This window comes from Amblyomma mixtum, chromosome 8, assembly GCF_055824585.1.
Source record: "Amblyomma mixtum isolate Tamu chromosome 8, ASM5582458v1, whole genome shotgun sequence".
NCBI classification, from domain to species: domain Eukaryota; kingdom Metazoa; phylum Arthropoda; class Arachnida; order Ixodida; family Ixodidae; genus Amblyomma; species Amblyomma mixtum.
In genome coordinates, this window is record NC_143019.1 from 134617547 (window position 1) to 134642757 (window position 25211).

General features: G+C 49.3%; 1 protein-coding gene across 1 annotated transcript; it reads left to right on the plus strand.

The window, feature by feature from the left end:
* Positions 1-5129: 5129 nt before the first annotated feature.
* On the plus strand, positions 5130-25211 carry LOC149334534 (uncharacterized). The gene is made up of 2 exons (XM_089557944.1): positions 5130-5134; positions 22425-25211. The coding sequence occupies exons 1-2, from the start codon at positions 5130-5132 to the stop codon at positions 23716-23718; spliced, it is 1299 nt and encodes a 432-aa protein (XP_089414070.1). The 3' UTR covers positions 23719-25211.

Sequence of the window (25211 nt, forward strand, 5' to 3'; positions counted from 1 at the left end):
CGGGCGTCAACAGATGAGAACAGGTCCTAGTTTTTGCGGCGAGCGAATCCGCTTCGCTTGCCGGATTTTTGAACAAGTGTGAACGCGCCTTATGACTGCAAGAAAGTGTATTTCAACATTTAGTTAAGTTTCGTCAATATATTTTTGTTATTTGCGCGAAACCGAAAGCAGCGATTGTGGCGCCACACGAGCTTGGCGTAAGACACGAGAACGATTTCAATGGCCATTGAGATTTGCCGTGTAGCAGCTCCACAACTCCCTCGAGTTCAATGGCGATCGAAAATCTCGATGGCTCTCGACTCGATGGCCATTGAAACTGGCCGTGTGACAGGGGTATAATATACCGCCAGCGCCAAGAGACGTTTTAGTACACCGCAGCTGAAGGTCCTGTAACAACATTCAATTTTGCTATCAGTGTGACTGACAGGCGCAACACATTTTTTTTCGCGCCTTTTGCCTGACATGTATCTTCCTGGTACTGTCGGTCAGCAGAATTGATACATGGCGGACATTTCTGCCCCATGTCTTTTTGCCGCCTCTCCCTTTTGTCCCCTTTATTTGTAAATGTCCTAAGCGTTATTTATTATTTTTCTTTTTTTCCTTCCCCATTCATTGCCGAATGGATGACGGCGAAAAAAAAGAGCTTCACGGCATGACCAGGGTGCTTGTTTCCCATTTGCGGAACATGCTGAGTGTGTCGCATGTAATTTCACAGGTCTGATTTTGGCAAAGCATATATGTTGGTAGCGATAGTCAAAAATTACTCAGTGAGCACTGGAGGACTTCGCCGAGTGTGTCATGTCAGTATAACGTAACCGTGACATCAGATGTCGAAATTAAAGCTTGGCTTATGACTTTTTCGAAAGTTTTGTAATAACTGAACAGTTATTATGCATGTTATCGCGGAGGTCTCCGTCTTAGCCGGGCCGTTTTCTCGGCAATACATGTAGTGAGGCTCAGGGCAGGCGAACACTACATGTTGTTTTTCCTGCATTGCTATGGCAAATAGGCAATTAAGCGAAATGTCTGCCATTATGAAGAAAGGATTGCGAAGCATGAAGTTGACATTTCTTGAAGCAATTGCAGGCAGAGGAAGCAGGGAGTCTTGTCCCTTCACCGCCCCTCTTTCCAAGGGTCTATGCGGTAAAGCCGCAGTGTTTAAAGGCACCAGTTCAGTCCTGCGGCAGCATTTCGTGCTCGCTCAGTACACATTTGTTTCACTCTGTGCTTCTGAAACTTAAGTTCATTTTATTTTTACCTATACAGCTGCTGACGTTAGGAAGCAATGTGTCAGCTATTTCCTCTAACCTGGCATTGACTGCGAGCCGTGGCCTACCTAATGCGCCGCTCAGAGAAGTAGTGTGGCAGCGGGAAGAGCGCTAGTCATTGGAGCGCGTGTCTTGTAGAAAAAAAAGTACAATAGATGATAACACCTTTTTTTTTAATTCCACAAGTGAATATACAGCCGAAGTTCGCAATTGGAGGAAAAAAGAAACGCTGGAAATGTTCGAAGGGTGACATCGTGTTAAGGGTGCCATTCGAGCGATGGCATATACAAAATGTTTGAAAAATAAATACCGCATTTTCGCAGCAAAAAAGCAGCGCTTACACGAGACAAAGAAGTGTGGGGATGCGACGCGTTTGCCGCCGCCTCTGATTTAAAAGGGAAACTGCATAGGTTTTAGAAATACACGAGCTTGAGATGATAGAATGTGTGAAACTTGCAGGTAAAGCATGCGAAGTCTTTTTGGTTTAGCGCTTGAAATAGTGAAGTAGTCCCTGATTCAAATCCGGACGACCTTTAAGGTTCTCCGCAGCGCACAACGCCAAGTTGGGAGGGGGGGGGGGCGCATGATGACGTCATCGAAGGTATCGGTATACATTTCCAACGCGCAAACGCCTGCTTTGAAGGAAAAAAAGGAACGCCATCAAAGGCAAACCCTGCCGAGAGTTGATTGGCAGCGTCTAACGAGTCAGGGCAGGGTGTGGCTGACGACAGTGGTAATGTAAGGCAGACCTTCCGTGACGTCACGCTGAACTTACGTGCACACCTCCAGTGCATTGAGCAGCAGCGCAAAATTCAATCGTCCATTACGTAACTACTTCAAATGCTAGTGCAAAAACAATTGGCATGCTTCACGTAAAGCCTATTTAGATTCGAATCCTTGAATATCGCGAAATTCTCAAAAAAGTGCTGCAGTTGCCCTTTAAGCGCTGTTTTTCGCCACAAGATCTGGCATTAACCAGCAACACTTTTTACCTTGTTAATTCACGTTCTTGCCCATTTTCCACGCGTCGTAAAATGGCTTTTCCGCCTTTCACTTGCAACGACAGAAAAAAACTGTAAAAGAATGCTCACAGGGTATTGATCCGTCCATCTTTCGTCTGCCCGCTTGAAATGTCGCCTCCGGCCACTCCGAGGCGCTTCAAATCCCAGTTGAAAGAAGTCCATTCACAAACTTGCTCCGTGCCGAAAAGAAAATGTCTCTACGATTACACTTTCTCATTAGTGCTTTTGAACGTTACAAAACTTAGAAGCCTCTACTAACACGGGTGTGGGGCATGCTCGGACGTTTCCTCGTTGTGGGTGACGGCCAGGTCACGTTAACCGCGAGTTTCCCCAGCCCTATACGTAGACGCTCACACCAGGAGCTAGCCACATACAGTTCCGCTGTTAAACTTGTAAAGGGTTTCGGCTTACCATTCACACTTAGCTGCGCAAAAAGAAACGAGGACCAAAGCGAACAAGAAGACACAACGCAAGCGCAGACTATCAACTGAATTTTTATTCACGAAAGGGAAGCTTTTAAAAGCGTTAGAAAATACAAAAGCGAAACACAACAATCACTACCACGCGTGCAAAGGAAACCTATGACATATCATTCCTGCTTGAAATACGAACACAACAACAGGATAACAAATGCAATCACATCAAGCCAACCCCCCGTACTGTCTGCTCGTACTCAATAAACTGCGCAGAAAAGGAACCTCCTTTTCCTGCAGGCTGACCGACTGTGATGCGCACAGAGCTGCGTAGACGGCCGGCGTTGTTGGAAACGTCGACAGGTGTGCTTGGCGAGTGCTCGAAATATTTGCCAGGAACACGAGCAGTGGCAACAGACGTCAGCTCTGCTGCACATGTGGAACAGTCATTGCGAAGTGTAGTGCGTAGGCCAAGCAGGACCCAAGGGTAGGCGCTCAATCCAGTGTGAAGGGAGAACCAGCGCTATAAGCGAAGCCTTCAGTTGCCGAGGAAAGCCGTCGACCTTAGAAAATCTGGTGGTAAAAGATCGTCTTGATGTTATGGACGGGTAGGTTGGCGAATAATGCGAAGTCGAAATGACGACCACGGTCAGAAGTAATGGCGGAACGAGCACCACATCACCAGTTATCACCACGTGACGGCCGCCTACAACATGAAAAGCGTCGCGCATGGACGAAGCGTCAGTAAGCCGGTTTAAGCGGTCACGGGTGGCGCTGCGCTAGCTTGTCTGACGTCACGCCTGGAAAGGAGGAAATGTCTTATCGCCGAGGAAAATGCTTTTATATGTCAAGGATTAATCACCGCAGTCGTGGCGTAGTGCATTCTACTTCCAGCCACCGAGCGTGACGGACGCAGAATCATGGGCTCCCACGGAGCGGCGATAGCGGCCGTTGCCGGCCGCGGAAACAGGTTTTCCAGCGAAGCTGATAAGGAATACGAGATCGTTCTGCCTACCCTGCCCACCGGACGTGTTGTTTTAAACACGGTTTTTCTGCACGGCGACGTGCGTGTGCGACCCTACAGGGTCGAAGACTTCAGGGACGCCCTCGCCAACGTTGGTGCGCTCCCCGACGTCGTGGCGTTGGGGGCGTACCAGATAAACCACGTGTGGGCGGTGACCTTCAGCAGCGCTGACGCCGCAAAGAAACTGGCCGCCATGAAGGAGCTGGAAGTCAAGGGACGCCGCTGCATCGTTTTTGACCCAGAGAACCACCAGGTCAAGCTGCGACTGCACTGGATGCTTCACGGCGTCGCCGACGAGGACATCCGTACGGCATTCGCGGCGTTCGGCAACGTGACCGAAGTCACCCGGGAGCGTTGGCGCGTCGCCGGCATGAAGGAGAAGGGGTCCACCACGAGGACCGTGCTCCTCAAACTGAAGCCAGGCGTGAAGGTGGATGACCTGCCCCACCAGGTACGAGTCGCTGGCGAGTTGGCTCTCGTGGTGGTGCCAGGGCGGCCGATGCAGTGCCTGCGCTGCAGCGGCACGGGGCACGTGCGCCGTGATTGTAAGGTGCCCAGGTGCTCGAAGTGCCGTCGCTATGGACACTCCGAGGCTGACTGCGTGCGCACCTACGCGTCGGCTACAGGGCGTGTAGCGGCGAGCGACTCCGCAGAGCTCATGGATGTCGTCGAGGCGGAGGAAGCAGCCAGCGGCATCGACGACACGGGCAAAACGGCGGGGGTTGAACCAGCTGTCTCGAGCAGCAACGCCGACGCGGCTGGCGCACAGGAGAGCGCGTCGCTAACTAGTGACCTCTCTTCGACGCCTGTGGAGACGCCCAAAGAAAACCCGAGCCCGCCAGAGCACGTGGACGTGGAAACAAAGGCGGCCAGCGAGAACCGCGACGAGAAGGCCGAAGCCCGCGTGAACACCGGCGTGACCACCCCTGCGAAGCGTCCGCACACCGAGACCAAGGCCGACGGGGAGAAGGCAGCGGAGTCCAGCGTGGAGGAACCGCCGACAAAGACGCCCCAAGCACGACGACCCAGTCTGCGACCGCGCCCGAAGGTTCCGGATGACATGCGTGGCGGCGGCAAGGCGCCGCCTGACCAGGTCCATGTGCTCGCGCCGGATGACACCGGCGGCGACGGCATCGTCTAGCGACATGCTAGGCGCGGGAGGTAAGCACCATGCTTTCGGTCCCTTCTTCTTAAGTTGAAATGGCTTCCGCAACTCCGTTCGAAGTCGCCACTTTAAATGTCAGAGGCCTGGCAGGCAAAAGAAAACAAAGCCAGCTGTACCGACTTATAACGGAGCAAGACATTGATATATTAGCAGTGCAGGAAACTAAAGTCGATGGTGAGGAAGAGACCGGGAGCATGGTGCGGCGTTTCACGTCTAGATATTTTGCCGTTGTCAGCCATGCGGTGGGCACATCGGCAGGTTGTATTCTGTTTGTCAAGAAGTTGCCGGGGCTAGAGGTACACGGTCATTATTCGTGTTTGTCGGGTCGATACGTGTCCATAGATTTTTCACTGTGCAACACTGACTGGCGCATTGTTTGCCTGTACGCTCCTAATTCGGTTGATGGCCGAGCCACGTTTTTTGAAAGTGTCCAAGAACGGCTTCGCATGGACAGACAGCTGATTGTTATGGGCGATTATAACTGTGTTCTTAGCGCGCGCGACAAGACAAGTGTCCGAAATTTCCGAGATAAGAGCACTCAAGTGTTGTTGCGAGTGATTGTGAACTGCAACCTCGAGGATGTCGCTGAGTGTCTTGAAGGAGCGCGTGCTGTAAAGTACACACGATTCGAGGGCTCAAGTCACGCACGGCTAGACCGCATTTATGCATCCGCGGATACTGTACCTAAATGCAATAGTTATGGAGTAGTGCCGGTTTCATTTTCTGACCACTGTTTAGTTCAATGTTGCATAGGAATCGTTAAGAAGGGGAATGTTTTTTCGTGGGAAATGTGGAAGTTAAACGACAAACTACTTCAGGACGAATTTTATAACCAAGCTGTAAGGGAAGAAATAGCAAAAATAGAACCAAGTAGCAACATGAGGATTTGGCAGCAGTGGGAGCTCACTAAAGAAACTTTAAAATTAAAAGCAATAGAAAGAGCCACCTGTATACGTCATGAAGAAAAAAAAGAGGAAATGGAGCTAAAGGCACTGCTTCAGAAGATGATAAAACAGGAATGCCGAGCGCCTGGTACATGGATAGAAGACATAAGAAAAACCAAACAAAAGTTACAGCTTATCGAAGAAGAACGTTATCGGGGAGCGCTGGTGAGGGCAAGGGCAGAAGACATGGCTGCAGGGGAAGCGCCAACGAAACGAGCGCTTGGTTTAGAAAAAGCCCGTGCCGAAAGAAACCACATAAACGAAATAGAATGGAGAGGTGTTTCAAAAACGGACATCGATCATATCAAAGCAGCTTTTTTCGAGCATTATCAGGCGCTCTTCGCATTGCATCCGGTAGATGTTGTCACATTTAAGGAGGCGTTTCTGGCCGAGATGCCGCGCCTGGACGACGAAACTAAAGAGAGATTAGAGCAGGCGATAACTCAATTGGAAGTTGAGCAGGCAATAGATAGTTTAAACCCTGGTAAGTCGCCTGGACCGGACGGGTTCAGCGCGGCTTTCTACAAAGAATTTAAAAATGTAATTTCCCCGGTCTTGCAGGTAATCTTTAATGAAGCCTATGAAGTAAAAGCACTGCCTCCGTCCTATGGGTCGTCCCATACTGTGCTTATTCCCAAGACGGACGACATAGACAGATTACGATTGGTAACAGCATACCGACCCATAGCACTCACTAACGTCGAGTACAAAATTTACATGAAGATTTTGGCACGAAGGTTGCAGACCGTGATTCATTTATTAGTTGGTCCGCATCAGACCTGCGGGATTAAAGGGCGGTCTATTTTTACAAATATACACGTTGCGCGCAGTGTCTTAGAAACCTGTGATGACACTGATGGTCAGGTGGCTATTCTTCAGATCGATTTGGAAAAGGCTTTTGACTGCGTTGCCCATGAACTTTTGTTTTCAGTATTAGGCCATGTTAATGTTGGTTCTGTTATCCGCGAGGGTGTGGCCCTGGCATACCGGAACTGCACGACGAGATTGATAGTGAACAAGAGTCTGGGGGCCCCCATTAGCGTGCAGCGTTCGGTGCGCCAGGGCTGTCCCCTCAGCCCCCTTTTATTTTGTATTTATGTGGAGACCCTTTGTTTAAAGATTCTGAAAAACAATAGTATTAACGGATTCACTTTACAAGCAGCCGAAGTAAAGCTCTTGGCGTATGCAGATGACATTGCTGTGTTTTCCGTTGACGAGGGAAGCATAAGCGAGGCTGTTCAGTGTGTACGAGATTTCAGCCAAGCTACAGGAAGCGGGGTTAACTGGTCGAAGTGCCTCGGGCTGTGGCATGGCGGGTGGGCATCTACGCCTGAGCGGTTTGCCAGCGTGCCTTGGACGACAACGCCAGATAAATACTTGGGCGTTCCACTTGCTGCTTACCGTGACAGTGAACAGTATTGGACAGGACAGATTAAAGAGATACGGGAGAGAGCTGATAAGTGGAAAGGAACGACCTTGTCCATTTTCGCCAGAGCCACTGTTTGCAACTTGTTCTTTATCAGCAGGCTCTGGTACGTAATGCAGGTGTTGCACTGTTCACGGCTAAGCATTCAAAAGCTGCACCGAATTTTCGCCGTCTTTGTCTGGTCGTCTGAATGGGAGCGCTGCAGCCGGACCAACCTGTTCCGACGGGTTCAAGAAGGCGGGCTGGGACTGGGCCATTTGTTTTTGAGACAGCTGGTCAATCGTTTTTTGTTTCTTCGGGACACAAGAGACCCGTTTTTGCGTACCGTATGCCAAGTTAGGCTGCGGCATCTGCTTCCAGAATACATAGTCGGAACTGCTGAGGTTTACAGTAGGGTCACCGGTTTTTACCGGGAAATCGTTGCCAGTGTAAGGTTTCTTTCCGCGCGGTTTTCAAATGACTTTCTGTCGACTGTGAAAAGAAAGAAACTCTACCGTGCTTTGTGCGATGTAGTTTTCCCGGTGCCCTTGTACAGGGCCTTGTACAGTGGAGGCCAAGGCAAAGATGTTTTAAAGAGAGTTAAAAATATGCAGGTGCCATCAGGAACGAAAACCTTCTTTTTTAAGCTGCACACCGGAACCTTACCGGTTAAAAAATTTTTAGAAGGAAAGGAATTATTTTTACCTTGGGGATCTAACTGTTTAATTTGCAGAAAGCCGGAAACAATAGACCATGTATTTTTACACTGTTGGGAAGGGGTTTATTTTTGGGATGTATTGCAGCGAACATTAAAGAAAGAATTTCCACTAGACCCGTATGGCATCCAGTTCTTATGTGTTGAAAATGAGGATGGGGTGCCTTTCGATTTAATAATGCTGACAGGCCTCCACTGTATATGGCGCTCCAGAATGGCAGGCTACCATTGTGACAGAGACGCAAGACCTGCTAGAATTTATTTCCGCGAAAGCATGGACATGTTTCTCGCCATTCAGAAAGCCGCTGCGGAGCCTCCGGAGTGGCTCTCAAGAGTAGAGCCGCTCTGTACGATGCGTGAATTTTAATTGGACGAAGCCAGATTTATGCTGGCTGACCACAAGTAGTGTGTACATAGTTATTGTCTTTTGTTGATTGTTTGTGTTGTCCAGTTTGTGTGTCAAAGCCAGGCAATAAAGAAAAAAAAAAAGCAGTCGTGGCGTAGTGGCTAAGACGCCCGTCTCGGCTGCGGGAGGTGGGGTGTTCGACTCCCACCGCCGGTCACTCGCTGGTTAAAAACTGAGTACAAGTGCCTGTGGACTGTGCACTTGGGAAGCTCCGCTGCATGGCGGTGCACACAGCGGGCTCGGTTGCAAACCTGAGCCTGTTTGTAAGTGTCACAAGCCTTAATTAAACAAAAAATCGTGGAGCTTTCTTTTTCTCTTTTTTTTTTCAACGCGCTCTGTGGTTAGAGAAACAAGTGATTTTTTTTTTTTTGCAGCTTACCCCAAAGATTACCGCCCATGATTTTTATGGTTTCAGTTCCATATGATTTTGCCCATGGCGTGGGAAGGTGTAGCCCCCATTTCTGAAACTAATACCCCTGTCACACGGGCATTTCGAAGGCCCTCGAATCGATAGCCTATCGACTCGAAGGCGATCGAGCGCTGCTACACGGCCAGTTTGAATGGCCATCGAGTCAATAGTCTATCGAGTCGACGGAGCAGCCCGGAACTCTATCGAGATTTCGAGGGCCTTCGAGCGTTGCCCAAGGTTGCTAGCATTGCTTCGAACGACAACAAACATGGCGGCGCCCTTCAAAGCCGGACCCCTCGCTTCGGACTGAATTCTCGTTGTTGCTGCCTTTTTCTGTCCGTTCACTGGTCATAAATGGGGCACCGGTCTTTCGCTTCGTCTCATCTTGCCTAGAAGAAAACGTATAAGTGATAAATTTGCTTTATTTTTTATTTAGAGTGACGATTCTGCCGCTGTTAGGCCTAAGAGAGGCGGTTTGTTGACAGTAATGGTTCCCGTTTTGACTACCAGATGGCGCCACTAGAGACTAAGTTTATTTTTGCCTCTCTGCTAGCATACGCTGAACTCAATGTGAGAATGCGCCTGCGTTTAGCGTACGTAAGCGTGCATACGCTCGTGGTACGTAGACAGCATAAATTTATGCTCTTTTCTCACTGTATCTGTGTACGTCGCGAGCGGCGACGTGGTGCGCAAAGCGAGAAGCAGCAGCGGCGCGGCCGTTCCAACTCGCCCGGGCGTCAACAGATGAGAACAGGTCCTAGTTTTTGCGGCGAGCGAATCCGCTTCGCTTGCCGGATTTTTGAACAAGTGTGAACGCGCCTTATGACTGCAAGAAAGTGTATTTCAACATTTAGTTAAGTTTCGTCAATATATTTTTGTTATTTGCGCGAAACCGAAAGCAGCGATTGTGGCGCCACACGAGCTTGGCGTAAGACACGAGAACGATTTCAATGGCCATTGAGATTTGCCGTGTAGCAGCTCCACAACTCCCTCGAGTTCAATGGCGATCGAAAATCTCGATGGCTCTCGACTCGATGGCCATTGAAACTGGCCGTGTGACAGGGGTATAATATACCGCCAGCGCCAAGAGACGTTTTAGTACACCGCAGCTGAAGGTCCTGTAACAACATTCAATTTTGCTATCAGTGTGACTGACAGGCGCAACACATTTTTTTTCGCGCCTTTTGCCTGACATGTATCTTCCTGGTACTGTCGGTCAGCAGAATTGATACATGGCGGACATTTCTGCCCCATGTCTTTTTGCCGCCTCTCCCTTTTGTCCCCTTTATTTGTAAATGTCCTAAGCGTTATTTATTATTTTTCTTTTTTTCCTTCCCCATTCATTGCCGAATGGATGACGGCGAAAAAAAAGAGCTTCACGGCATGACCAGGGTGCTTGTTTCCCATTTGCGGAACATGCTGAGTGTGTCGCATGTAATTTCACAGGTCTGATTTTGGCAAAGCATATATGTTGGTAGCGATAGTCAAAAATTACTCAGTGAGCACTGGAGGACTTCGCCGAGTGTGTCATGTCAGTATAACGTAACCGTGACATCAGATGTCGAAATTAAAGCTTGGCTTATGACTTTTTCGAAAGTTTTGTAATAACTGAACAGTTATTATGCATGTTATCGCGGAGGTCTCCGTCTTAGCCGGGCCGTTTTCTCGGCAATACATGTAGTGAGGCTCAGGGCAGGCGAACACTACATGTTGTTTTTCCTGCATTGCTATGGCAAATAGGCAATTAAGCGAAATGTCTGCCATTATGAAGAAAGGATTGCGAAGCATGAAGATGACATTTCTTGAAGCAATTGCAGGCAGAGGAAGCAGGAAGTCTTGTCCCTTCACCGCCCCTCTTTCCAAGGGTCTATGCGGTAAAGCCGCAGTGTTTAAAGGCACCAGTTCAGTCCTGCGGCAGCATTTCGTGCTCGCTCAGTACACATTTGTTTCACTCTGTGCTTCTGAAACTTAAGTTCATTTTATTTTTACCTATACAGCTGCTGACGTTAGGAAGCAATGTGTCAGCTATTTCCTCTAACCTGGCATTGACTGCGAGCCGTGGCCTACCTAATGCGCCGCTCAGAGAAGTAGTGTGGCAGCGGGAAGAGCGCTAGTCATTGGAGCGCCTGTCTTGTAGAAAAAAAAGTACAATAGATGATAACACCTTTTTTTTTAATTCCACAAGTGAATATACAGCCGAAGTTCGCAAGTGGAGGAAAAAAGAAACGCTGGAAATGTTCGAAGGGTGACATCGTGTTAAGGGTGCCATTCGAGCGATGGCATATACAAAATGTTTGAAAAATAAATACCGCATTTTCGCAGCAAAAAAGCAGCGCTTACACGAGACAAAGAAGTGTGGGGATGCGACGCGTTTGCCGCCGCCTCTGATTTAAAAGGGAAACTGCATAGGTTTTAGAAATACACGAGCTTGAGATGATAGAATGTGTGAAACTTGCAGGTAAAGCATGCGAAGTCTTTTTGGTTTAGCGCTTGAAATAGTGAAGTAGTCCCTGATTCAAATCCGGACGACCTTTAAGGTTCTCCGCAGCGCACAACGCCAAGTTGGGAGGGGGGGGGGGCGCATGATGACGTCATCGAAGGTATCGGTATACATTTCCAACGCGCAAACGCCTGCTTTGAAGGAAAAAAAGGAACGCCATCAAAGGCAAACCCTGCCGAGAGTTGATTGGCAGCGTCTAACGAGTCAGGGCAGGGTGTGGCTGACGACAGTGGTAATGTAAGGCAGACCTTCCGTGACGTCACGCTGAACTTACGTGCACACCTCCAGTGGTGAATACAAGGGGGGGTACTGGGCACAAAAAGACAAGGACAAGAAGATAACACAACAAGTGCTGCTCAATGCACCTCCAGTGCATTGAGCAGCAGCGCAAAATTCAATCGTCCATTACGTAACTACTTCAAATGCTAGTGCAAAAACAATTGGCATGCTTCACGTAAAGCCTATTTAGATTCGAATCCTTGAATATCGCGAAATTCTCAAAAAAGTGCTGCAGTTGCCCTTTAAGCGCTGTTTTTCGCCACAAGATCTGGCATTAACCAGCAACACTTTTTACCTTGTTAATTCACGTTCTTGCCCATTTTCCACGCGTCGTAAAATGGCTTTTCCGCCTTTCACTTGCAACGACAGAAAAAAACTGTAAAAGAATGCTCACAGGGTATTGATCCGTCCATCTTTCGTCTGCCCGCTTGAAATGTCGCCTCCGGCCACTCCGAGGCGCTTCAAATCCCAGTTGAAAGAAGTCCATTCACAAACTTGCTCCGTGCCGAAAAGAAAATGTCTCTACGATTACACTTTCTCATTAGTGCTTTTGAACTTTACAAAACTTAGAAGCCTCTACTAACACGGGTGTGGGGCATGCTCGGACGTTTCCTCGTTGTGGGTGACGGCCAGGTCACGTTAACCGCGAGTTTCCCCAGCCCTATACGTAGACGCTCACACCAGGAGCTAGCCACATACAGTTCCGCTGTTAAACTTGTAAAGGGTTTCGGCTTACCATTCACACTTAGCTGCGCAAAAAGAAACGAGGACCAAAGCGAACAAGAAGACACAACACAAGCGCAGACTATCAACTGAATTTTTATTCACGAAAGGGAAGCTTTTAAAAGCGTTAGAAAATACAAAATCGAAACACAACAATCACTACCACGCGTGCAAAGGAAACCTATGACATATCATTCCTGCTTGAAATACGAACACAACAACAGGATAACAAATGCAATCACATCAAGCCAACCCCCCGTACTGTCTGCTCGTACTCAATAAACTGCGCAGAAAAGGAACCTCCTTTTCCTGCAGGCTGACCGACTGTGATGCGCACAGAGCTGCGTAGACGGCCGGCGTTGTTGGAAACGTCGACAGGTGTGCTTGGCGAGTGCTCGAAATATTTGCCAGGAACACGAGCAGTGGCAACAGACGTCAGCTCTGCTGCACATGTGGAACAGTCATTGCGAAGTGTAGTGCGTAGGCCAAGCAGGACCCAAGGGTAGGCGCTCAATCCAGTGTGAAGGGAGAACCAGCGCTATAAGCGAAGCCTTCAGTTGCCGAGGAAAGCCGTCGACCTTAGAAAATCTGGTGGTAAAAGATCGTCTTGATGTTATGGACGGGTAGGTTGGCGAATAATGCGAAGTCGAAATGACGACCACGGTCAGAAGTAATGGCGGAACGAGCACCACATCACCAGTTATCACCACGTGACGGCCGCCTACAACATGAAAAGCGTCGCGCATGGACGAAGCGTCAGTAAGCCGGTTTAAGCGGTCACGGGTGGCGCTGCGCTAGCTTGTCTGACGTCACGCCTGGAAAGGAGGAAATGTCTTATCGCCGAGGAAAATGCTTTTATATGTCAAGGATTAATCACCGCAGTCGTGGCGTAGTGGCTAAGACGCCCGTCTCGGCTGCGGGAGGTGGGGTGTTCGACTCCCACCGCCGGTCACTCGCTGGTTAAAAACTGAGTACAAGTGCCTGTGGACTGTGCACTTGGGAAGCTCCGCTGCATGGCGGTGCACACAGCGGGCTCGATTGCAAACCTGAGCCTGTTTGTAAGTGTCACAAGCCTTAATTAAACAAAAAATCGTGGAGCTTTCTTTTTCTCTTTTTTTTTTTTCAACGCGCTCTGTGGTTAGAGAAACAAGTGATTTTTTTTTTTTTGCAGCTTACCCCAAAGATTACCGCCCATGATTTTTATGGTTTCAGTTCCATATGATTTTGCCCATGGCGTGGGAAGGTGTAGCCCCCATTTCTGAAACTAATACCCCTGTCACACGGGCATTTCGAAGGCCCTCGAATCGATAGCCTATCGACTCGAAGGCGATCGAGCGCTGCTACACGGCCAGTTTGAATGGCCATCGAGTCAATAGTCTATCGAGTCGACGGAGCAGCCCGGAACTCTATCGAGATTTCGAGGGCCTTCGAGCGTTGCCCAAGGTTGCTAGCATTGCTTCGAACGACAACAAACATGGCGGCGCCCTTCAAAGCCGGACCCCTCGCTTCGGACTGAATTCTCGTTGTTGCTGCCTTTTTCTGTCCGTTCACTGGTCATAAATGGGGCACCGGTCTTTCGCTTCGTCTCATCTTGCCTAGAAGAAAACGTATAAGTGATAAATTTGCTTTATTTTTTATTTAGAGTGACGATTCTGCCGCTGTTAGGCCTAAGAGAGGCGGTTTGTTGACAGTAATGGTTCCCGTTTTGACTACCAGATGGCGCCACTAGAGACTAAGTTTATTTTTGCCTCTCTGCTAGCATACGCTGAACTCAATGTGAGAATGCGCCTGCGTTTAGCGTACGTAAGCGTGCATACGCTCGTGGTACGTAGACAGCATAAATTTATGCTCTTTTCTCACTGTATCTGTGTACGTCGCGAGCGGCGACGTGGTGCGCAAAGCGAGAAGCAGCAGCGGCGCGGCCGTTCCAACTCGCCCGGGCGTCAACAGATGAGAACAGGTCCTAGTTTTTGCGGCGAGCGAATCCGCTTCGCTTGCCGGATTTTTGAACAAGTGTGAACGCGCCTTATGACTGCAAGAAAGTGTATTTCAACATTTAGTTAAGTTTCGTCAATATATTTTTGTTATTTGCGCGAAACCGAAAGCAGCGATTGTGGCGCCACACGAGCTTGGCGTAAGACACGAGAACGATTTCAATGGCCATTGAGATTTGCCGTGTAGCAGCTCCACAACTCCCTCGAGTTCAATGGCGATCGAAAATCTCGATGGCTCTCGACTCGATGGCCATTGAAACTGGCCGTGTGACAGGGGTATAATATACCGCCAGCGCCAAGAGACGTTTTAGTACACCGCAGCTGAAGGTCCTGTAACAACATTCAATTTTGCTATCAGTGTGACTGACAGGCGCAACACATTTTTTTTCGCGCCTTTTGCCTGACATGTATCTTCCTGGTACTGTCGGTCAGCAGAATTGATACATGGCGGACATTTCTGCCCCATGTCTTTTTGCCGCCTCTCCCTTTTGTCCCCTTTATTTGTAAATGTCCTAAGCGTTATTTATTATTTTTCTTTTTTTCCTTCCCCATTCATTGCCGAATGGATGACGGCGAAAAAAAAGAGCTTCACGGCATGACCAGGGTGCTTGTTTCCCATTTGCGGAACATGCTGAGTGTGTCGCATGTAATTTCACAGGTCTGATTTTGGCAAAGCATATATGTTGGTAGCGATAGTCAAAAATTACTCAGTGAGCACTGGAGGACTTCGCCGAGTGTGTCATGTCAGTATAACGTAACCGTGACATCAGATGTCGAAATTAAAGCTTGGCTTATGACTTTTTCGAAAGTTTTGTAATAACTGAACAGTTATTATGCATGTTATCGCGGAGGTCTCCGTCTTAGCCGGGCCGTTTTCTCGGCAATACATGTAGTGAGGCTCAGGGCAGGCGAACACTACATGTTGTTTTTCCTGCATTGCTATGGCAAATAGGCAATTAAGCGAAATGTCTGCCATTATGAAGAAAGGATTGCGAAGCATGAAGTTGACATTTCTTGAAGCAATTGCAGGCAGAGGAAGCAGGGAGTCTTGTCCCTTCACCGCCCCTCTTTCCAAGGGTCTATGCGGTAAAGCCGCAGTGTTTAAAGGCACCAGTTCAGTCCTGCGGCAGCATTTCGTGCTCGCTCAGTACACATTTGTTTCACTCTGCGCTTCTGAAACTTAAGTTCATTTTATTTTTACCTATACAGCTGCTGACGTTAGGAAGCAATGTGTCAGCTATTTCCTCTAACCTGGCATTGACTGCGAGCCGTGGCCTACCTAATGCGCCGCTCAGAGAAGTAGTGTGGCAGCGGGAAGAGCGCTAGTCATTGGAGCGCCTGTCTTGTAGAAAAAAAAGTACAATAGATGATAACACCTTTTTTTTTAATTCCACAAGTGAATATACAGCCGAAGTTCGCAAGTGGAGGAAAAAAGAAACGCTGGAAATGTTCGAAGGGTGACATCGTGTTAAGGGTGCCATTCGAGCGATGGCATATACAAAATGTTTGAAAAATAAATACCGCATTTTCGCAGCAAAAAAGCAGCGCTTACACGAGACAAAGAAGTGTGGGGATGCGACGCGTTTGCCGCCGCCTCTGATTTAAAAGGGAAACTGCATAGGTTTTAGAAATACACGAGCTTGAGATGATAGAATGTGTGAAACTTGCAGGTAAAGCATGCGAAGTCTTTTTGGTTTAGCGCTTGAAATAGTGAAGTAGTCCCTGATTCAAATCCGGACGACCTTTAAGGTTCTCCGCAGCGCACAACGCCAAGTTGGGAGGGGGGGGGGGGGGTGGGGCGCATGATGACGTCATCGAAGGTATCGGTATACATTTCCAACGCGCAAACGCCTGCTTTGAAGGAAAAAAAGGAACGCCATCAAAGGCAAACCCTGCCGAGAGTTGATTGGCAGCGTCTAACGAGTCAGGGCAGGGTGTGGCTGACGACAGTGGTAATGTAAGGCAGACCTTCCGTGACGTCACGCTGAACTTACGTGCACACCTCCAGTGCATTGAGCAGCAGCGCAAAATTCAATCGTCCATTACGTAACTACTTCAAATGCTAGTGCAAAAACAATTGGCATGCTTCACGTAAAGCCTATTTAGATTCGAATCCTTGGATGTCGCGAAATTCTCAAAAAAGTGCTGCAGTTGCCCTTTAAGCGCTGTTTTTCGCCACAAGATCTGGCATTAACCAGCAACACTTTTTACCTTGTTAATTCACGTTCTTGCCCATTTTCCACGCGTCGTAAAATGGCTTTTCCGCCTTTCACTTGCAACGACAGAAAAAAACTGTAAAAGAATGCTCACAGGGTATTGATCCGTCCATCTTTCGTCTGCCCGCTTGAAATGTCGCCTCCGGCCACTCCGAGGCGCTTCAAATCCCAGTTGAAAGAAGTCCATTCACAAACTTGCTCCGTGCCGAAAAGAAAATGTCTCTACGATTACACTTTCTCATTAGTGCTTTTGAACGTTACAAAACTTAGAAGCCTCTACTAACACGGGTGTGGGGCATGCTCGGACGTTTCCTCGTTGTGGGTGACGGCCAGGTCACGTTAACCGCGAGTTTCCCCAGCCCTATACGTAGACGCTCACACCAGGAGCTAGCCACATACAGTTCCGCTGTTAAACTTGTAAAGGGTTTCGGCTTACCATTCACACTTAGCTGCGCAAAAAGAAACGAGGACCAAAGCGAACAAGAAGACACAACACAAGCGCAGACTATCAACTGAATTTTTATTCACGAAAGGGAAGCTTTTAAAAGCGTTAGAAAATACAAAATCGAAACACAACAATCACTACCACGCGTGCAAAGGAAACCTATGACATATCATTCCTGCTTGAAATACGAACACAACAACAGGATAACAAATGCAATCACATCAAGCCAACCCCCCGTACTGTCTGCTCGTACTCAATAAACTGCGCAGAAAAGGAACCTCCTTTTCCTGCAGGCTGACCGACTGTGATGCGCACAGAGCTGCGTAGACGGCCGGCGTTGTTGGAAACGTCGACAGGTGTGCTTGGCGAGTGCTCGAAATATTTGCCAGGAACACGAGCAGTGGCAACAGACGTGAGCTCTGCTGCACATGTGGAACAGTCATTGCGAAGTGTAGTGCGTAGGCCAAGCAGGACCCAAGGGTAGGCGCTCAATCCAGTGTGAAGGGAGAACCAGCGCTATAAGCGAAGCCTTCAGTTGCCGAGGAAAGCCGTCGACCTTAGAAAATCTGGTGGTAAAAGATCGTCTTGATGTTATGGACGGGTAGGTTGGCGAATAATGCGAAGTCGAAATGACGACCACGGTCAGAAGTAATGGCGGAACGAGCACCACATCACCAGTTATCACCACGTGACGGCCGCCTACAACATGAAAAGCGTCGCGCATGGACGAAGCGTCAGTAAGCCGGTTTAAGCGGTCACGGGTGGCGCTGCGCTAGCTTGTCTGACGTCACGCCTGGAAAGGAGGAAATGTCTTATCGCCGAGGAAAATGCTTTTATATGTCAAGGATTAATCACCGCAGTCGTGGCGTAGTGGCTAAGACGCCCGTCTCGGCTGCGGGAGGTGGGGTGTTCGACTCCCACCGCCGGTCACTCGCTGGTTAAAAACTGAGGACAAGTGCCTGTGGACTGTGCACTTGGGAAGCTCCGCTGCATGGCGGTGCACACAGCGGGCTCGGTTGCAAACCTGAGCCTGTTTGTAAGTGTCACAAGCCTTAATTAAACAAAAAATCGTGGAGCTTTCTTTTTCTCTTTTTTTTTTCAACGCGCTCTGTGGTTAGAGAAACAAGTGATTTTTTTTTTTGCAGCTTACCCCAAAGATTACCGCCCATGATTTTTATGGTTTCAGTTCCATATGATTTTGCCCATGGCGTGGGAAGGTGTAGCCCCCATTTCTGAAACTAATACCCCTGTCACACGGGCATTTCGAAGGCCCTCGAATCGATAGCCTATCGACTCGAAGGCGATCGAGCGCTGCTACACGGCCAGTTTGAATGGCCATCGAGTCAATAGTCTATCGAGTCGACGGAGCAGCCCGGAACTCTATCGAGATTTCGAGGGCCTTCGAGCGTTGCCCAAGGTTGCTAGCATTGCTTCGAACGACAACAAACATGGCGGCGCCCTTCAAAGCCGGACCCCTCGCTTCGGACTGAATTCTCGTTGTTGCTGCCTTTTTCTGTCCGTTCACTGGTCATAAATGGGGCACCGGTCTTTCGCTTCGTCTCATCTTGCCTAGAAGAAAACGTATAAGTGATAAATTTGCTTTATTTTTTATTTAGAGTGACGATTCTGCCGCTGTTAGGCCTAAGAGAGGCGGTTTGTTGACAGTAATGGTTCCCGTTTTGACTACCAGATGGCGCCACTAGAGACTAAGTTTATTTTTGCCTCTCTGCTAGCATACGCTGAACTCAATGTGAGAATGCGCCTGCGTTTAGCGTACGTAAGCGTGCATACGCTCGTGGTACGTAGACAGCATAAATTTATGCTCTTTTCTCACTGTATCTGTGTACGTCGCGAGCGGCGACGTGGTGCGCAAAGCGAGAAGCAGCAGCGGCGCGGCCGTTCCAACTCTCCCGGGCGTCAACAGATGAGAACAGGTCCTAGTTTTTGCGGCGAGCGAATCCGCTTCGCTTGCCGGATTTTTGAACAAGTGTGAACGCGCCTTATGACTGCAAGAAAGTGTCTTTCAACATTTAGTTAAGTTTCGTCAATATATTTTTGTTATTTGCGCGAAACCGAAAGCAGCGATTGTGGCGCCACACGAGCTTGGCGTAAGACACGAGAACGATTTCAATGGCCATTGAGATTTGCCGTGTAGCAGCTCCACAACTCCCTCGAGTTCAATGGCGATCGAAAATCTCGATGGCTCTCGACTCGATGGCCATTGAAACTGGCCGTGTGACAGGGGTATAATATACCGCCAGCGCCAAGAGACGTTTTAGTACACCGCAGCTGAAGGTCCTGTAACAACATTCAATTTTGCTATCAGTGTGACTGACAGGCGCAACACATTTTTTTTCGCGCCTTTTGCCTGACATGTATCTTCCTGGTACTGTCGGTCAGCAGAATTGATACATGGCGGACATTTCTGCCCCATGTCTTTTTGCCGCCTCTCCCTTTTGTCCCCTTTATTTGTAAATGTCCTAAGCGTTATTTATTATTTTTCTTTTTTTCCTTCCCCATTCATTGCCGAATGGATGACGGCGAAAAAAAAGAGCTTCACGGCATGACCAGGGTGCTTGTTTCCCATTTGCGGAACATGCTGTGTGTGTCGCATGTAATTTCACAGGTCTGATTTTGGCAAAGCATATATGTTGGTAGCGATAGTCAAAAATTACTCAGTGAGCACTGGAGGACTTCGCCGAGTGTGTCATGTCAGTATAACGTAACCGTGACATCAGATGTCGAAATTAAAGCTTGGCTTATGACTTTTTCGAAAGTTTTGTAATAACTGAACAGTTATTATGCATGTTATCGCGGAGGTCTCCGTCTTAGCCGGGCCGTTTTCTCGGCAATACATGTAGTGAGGCTCAGGGCAGGCGAACACTACATGTTGTTTTTCCTGCATTGCTATGGCAAATAGGCAATTAAGCGAAATGTCTGCCATTATGAAGAAAGGATTGCGAAGCATGAAGTTGACATTTCTTGAAGCAATTGCAGGCAGAGGAAGCAGGGAGTCTTGTCCCTTCACCGCCCCTCTTTCCAAGGGTCTATGCGGTAAAGCCGCAGTGTTTAAAGGCACCAGTTCAGTCCTGCGGCAGCATTTCGTGCTCGCTCAGTACACATTTGTTTCACTCTGTGCTTCTGAAACTTAAGTTCATTTTATTTTTACCTATACAGCTGCTGACGTTAGGAAGCAATGTGTCAGCTATTTCCTCTAACCTGGCATTGACTGCGAGCCGTGGCCTACCTAATGCGCCGCTCAGAGAAGTAGTGTGGCAGCGGGAAGAGCGCTAGTCATTGGAGCGCCTGTCTTGTAGAAAAAAAAGTACAATAGATGATAACACCTTTTTTTTTAATTCCACAAGTGAATATACAGCCGAAGTTCGCAAGTGGAGGAAAAAAGAAACGCTGGAAATGTTCGAAGGGTGACATCGTGTTAAGGGTGCCATTCGAGCGATGGCATATACAAAATGTTTGAAAAATAAATACCGCATTTTCGCAGCAAAAAAGCAGCGCTTACACGAGACAAAGAAGTGTGGGGATGCGACGCGTTTGCCGCCGCCTCTGATTTAAAAGGGAAACTGCATAGGTTTTAGAAATACACGAGCTTGAGATGATAGAATGTGTGAAACTTGCAGGTAAAGCATGCGAAGTCTTTTTGGTTTAGCGCTTGAAATAGTGAAGTAGTCCCTGATTCAAATCCGGACGACCTTTAAGGTTCTCCGCAGCGCACAACGCCAAGTTGGGAGGGGGGGGGGTGGGGCGCATGATGACGTCATCGAAGGTATCGGTATACATTTCCAACGCGCAAACGCCTGCTTTGAAGGAAAAAAAGGAACGCCATCAAAGGCAAACCCTGCCGAGAGTTGATTGGCAGCGTCTAACGAGTCAGGGCAGGGTGTGGCTGACGACAGTGGTAATGTAAGGCAGACCTTCCGTGACGTCACGCTGAACTTACGTGCACACCTCCAGTGCATTGAGCAGCAGCGCAAAATTCAATCGTCCATTACGTAACTACTTCAAATGCTAGTGCAAAAACAATTGGCATGCTTCACGTAAAGCCTATTTAGATTCGAATCCTTGAATATCGCGAAATTCTCAAAAAAGTGCTGCAGTTGCCCTTTAAGCGCTGTTTTTCGCCACAAGATCTGGCATTAACCAGCAACACTTTTTACCTTGTTAATTCACGTTCTTGCCCATTTTCCACGCGTCGTAAAATGCCTTTTCCGCCTTTCACTTGCAACGACAGAAAAAAACTGTAAAAGAATGCTCACAGGGTATTGATCCGTCCATCTTTCGTCTGCCCGCTTGAAATGTCGCCTCCGGCCACTCCGAGGCGCTTCAAATCCCAGTTGAAAGAAGTCCATTCACAAACTTGCTCCGTGCCGAAAAGAAAATGTCTCTACGATTTTACTTTCTCATTAGTGCTTTTGAACGTTACAAAACTTAGAAGCCTCTACTAACACGGGTGTGGGGCATGCTCGGACGTTTCCTCGTTGTGGGTGACGGCCAGGTCACGTTAACCGCGAGTTTCCCCAGCCCTATACGTAGACGCTCACACCAGGAGCTAGCCACATACAGTTCCGCTGTTAAACTTGTAAAGGGTTTCGGCTTACCATTCACACTCAGCTGCGCAAAAAGAAACGAGGACCAAAGCGAACAAGAAGACACAACACAAGCGCAGACTATCAACTGAATTTTTATTCACGAAAGGGAAGCTTTTAAAAGCGTTAGAAAATACAAAATCGAAACACAACAATCACTACCACGCGTGCAAAGGAAACCTATGACATATCATTCCTGCTTGAAATACGAACACAACAACAGGATAACAAATGCAATCACATCAAGCCAACCCCCCGTACTGTCTGCTCGTACTCAATAAACTGCGCAGAAAAGGAACCTCCTTTTCCTGCAGGCTGACCGACTGTGATGCGCACAGAGCTGCGTAGATGGCCGGCGTTGTTGGAAACGTCGACAGGTGTGCTTGGCGAGTGCTCGAAATATTTGCCAGGAACACGAGCAGTGGCAACAGACGTCAGCTCTGCTGCACATGTGGAACAGTCATTGCGAAGTGTAGTGCGTAGGCCAAGCAGGACCCAAGGGTAGGCGCTCAATCCAGTGTGAAGGGAGAACCAGCGCTATAAGCGAAGCCTTCAGTTGCCGAGGAAAGCCGTCGACCTTAGAAAATCTGGTGGTAAAAGATCGTCTTGATGTTATGGACGGGTAGGTTGGCGAATAATGCGAAGTCGAAATGACGACCACGGTCAGAAGTAATGGCGGAACGAGCACCACATCACCAGTTATCACCACGTGACGGCCGCCTACAACATGAAAAGCGTCGCGCATGGACGAAGCGTCAGTAAGCCGGTTTAAGCGGTCACGGGTGGCGCTGCGCTAGCTTGTCTGACGTCACGCCTGGAAAGGAGGAAATGTCTTATCGCCGAGGAAAATGCTTTTATATGTCAAGGATTAATCACCGCAGTCGTGGCGTAGTGGCATTCTACTTCCAGCCACCGAGCGTGACGGACGCAGAATCATGGGCTCCCATGGAGCGGCGATAGCGGCCGGTGCCGGCCGCGGAAACAGGTTTTCCAGCGACGCAGATAAGGATTACGAGATCGTTCTGCCTACCCTGCCCACCGGACGTGTTGTTTTAAACACGGTTTTTTTGCACGGGGACGTGCGTGTGAGGCCCTACAGGGTCGAAGACTTCAGAGACGCCCTCGATAACGTTGGTGCGCTCCCCGACGTCGTGGCGTTGGGGGCGTACCAGATAAACCATGTGTGGGCGGTGACCTTCAGCAGCGCTGACGCCGCAAAGAAACTGGCCGCCATGAAGGAGCTGGAAGTGAAGGGACGCCGCTGCATCGTTTTTGACCCAGAAGACCACCAGGTCAAGCTGCGCCTCCACTGGATGCTACACGGCGTCGCCGACGAGGACATCCGGACTGCATTCGCGGCGTTCGGCAATGTGACCGAGGTAACCCGGGAGCGTTGGCGCGTCGCGGGCATGAAGGAGAAGGGCTCCACCACGAGGACCGTGCTCCTGAAACTGAAGCCAGGCGTGAAGGTGGACGACCTGCCTCACCAGGTACGAGTCGCTGGCGAGTTGGCTCTCGTGGTAGTTCCGGGGCGGCCGATGCAGTGCCTTCGTTGCGGCGGCACGGGGCACGTTCGCCGCGATTGCAAGGTGCCCAGGTGTTCGAAATGCCGACGCTATGGACACTCGGAGGCTGACTGCGTTCGTACCTACGCGTCAGCTACCGGGCATGTAGCAGCGAGCGACTCCGCAGAACTGATGGACGTCGTCGAAGCAGAGGAAGCAGCGAGCGGTGCCGACGACACGGGCAAAACGGAGGGGGCGGCGGTTCAGCCAGCTGTTGCGAGTAGCGGCACCGACACCGTGGTCTCACAGGAGAGCGGGCCGTCAGTTAGTGACCCGTCATTAACGCCTCTGGAGACACCCAAGGACAGAGCGAACCCGCCAGTGCCAGTGGATGTGGTATCGAAGGCGGCGAGCGGAGACCACGACGAGAAGGCCGACGCGCGGATGGCTACTGGTATCACTACCCCTGCGAAGCGTCCGCACGCCGAGACGAAGCCCGACGGGGACAAGGCAACAGAGCCCAGCGTCGAGGAACCACCGACAAAGACGCCGCAAGCACGACGGCCCAATCTGCGGCCGCGCCCAAAGGTCCCGGTTGAGAAGCGTGGCGGCGACAAGGCGCCTCCTGACCAGGAGCACGTGCTCGCGCCGGATGACACCGGCGGCGACGGCAGCGTCTAGCGACATGCTAGGCGCGGGAGGTAAGCACCGTGCTTTCGGTCTCTTCTTCCTAAGTTAAAATGGCTTCTGCAACTCCGTTTAAAGTCGCCACCCTCAACGTCAGAGGCCTGGCAGGTAAAAGAAAACAAAGCCAGCTGTACCGACTCATAACGGAGCAAGATATCGATATACTGGCAGTGCAGGAGACGAAAGTCGACGGTGAGGAAGAGACCGGGAGCATGGTGCGACGTTTCACGTCTAGATATTTTGCCGTCGTTAGCCACGCTGTGGGCACATCGGCGGGTTGTGTTCTTTTCGTTAGGAAGTTACCTGGGCTAGAGGTGCACGGTCACCATTCGTGCATGACGGGCAGATACGTGTCCATTGATTTCTCGCTCTGTAACACTGACTGGCGCATTGTTTGCCTGTACGCCCCGAATGCGGTTGATGGCCGAGCATCGTTTTTTGAAAGTGTCGGAGAACGGCTTTGCACACACAGACAGCTGATTGTCATGGGCGATTACAACTGTGTCCTTAGTGCGCGCGACAAGACAAGCGTCCGAGGTTTCCGAGACAAAAGCACTGAAGTGTTGTTACGAATGATTGTGAACTGCAACCTCGAGGATGTGGCAGAGTGTCTTGAAGGTGCGCGTGCTGTAAGATACACACGATTCGAGGGCACAAGTCACGCACGGCTAGACCGCATTTATGCATCTGCGGATACTATACCTAAATGCAATAGTTATGAAGTAATGCCGGTTTCTTTTTCTGACCACTGTTTGGTTCAATGCTGTATAGGAATCATTAAGAAGGGGAATGGTTTTACGTGGGAAATGTGGAAGTTAAATGACAAGCTACTTCAAGACGAATTTTATAACCGGGCTGTAAGGGAAGAAATAGCAAAAATAGAACCAAGTAGCAATATGAGGATTTGGCAGCAGTGGGAGCTCACTAAAGAAAGTTTAAAATTAAAAGCCATAGAAAGAGCCACCTGTATACGTCATGAAGCAAAACAACAGGAAATGGAGCTAAAGGCACTGCTTCAGAAGATGCTAAAACAGGAATGCTTAGCGCCTGGTAAATGGATGGACGACATAAGAAAAACCAAACAAAAGCTAGAGCTAATCGAGGAAGACCGTTATCGGGGAGCGCTGGTGAGGGCAAGGGCAGAAGACATGGCTGCAGGGGAAGCGCCAACGAAACGAGCGCTTGGTTTGGAAAAAGCCCGTGCCGAAAGAAATCACATTCATGAAATAGAATGGGGAGGTGTTTCAAAAACAGACATCGATCATATCAAAGCAGCTTTTTTCGAGCATTACCAGGCGCTCTTCGCATTGCATCCGGTAGATGTTATCGCATTTAAGGATTCGTTTCTAGCCGAGATGCCGCGTCTGGACGACGAAACTAAAGACAGATTAGAGCAGAAGATAAGTCAAGGGGAAGTTGAGCAAGCAATAGACAGTTTAAACCCAGGTAAGTCGCCTGGACCGGACGGGTTCAGCGCGGCATTCTAC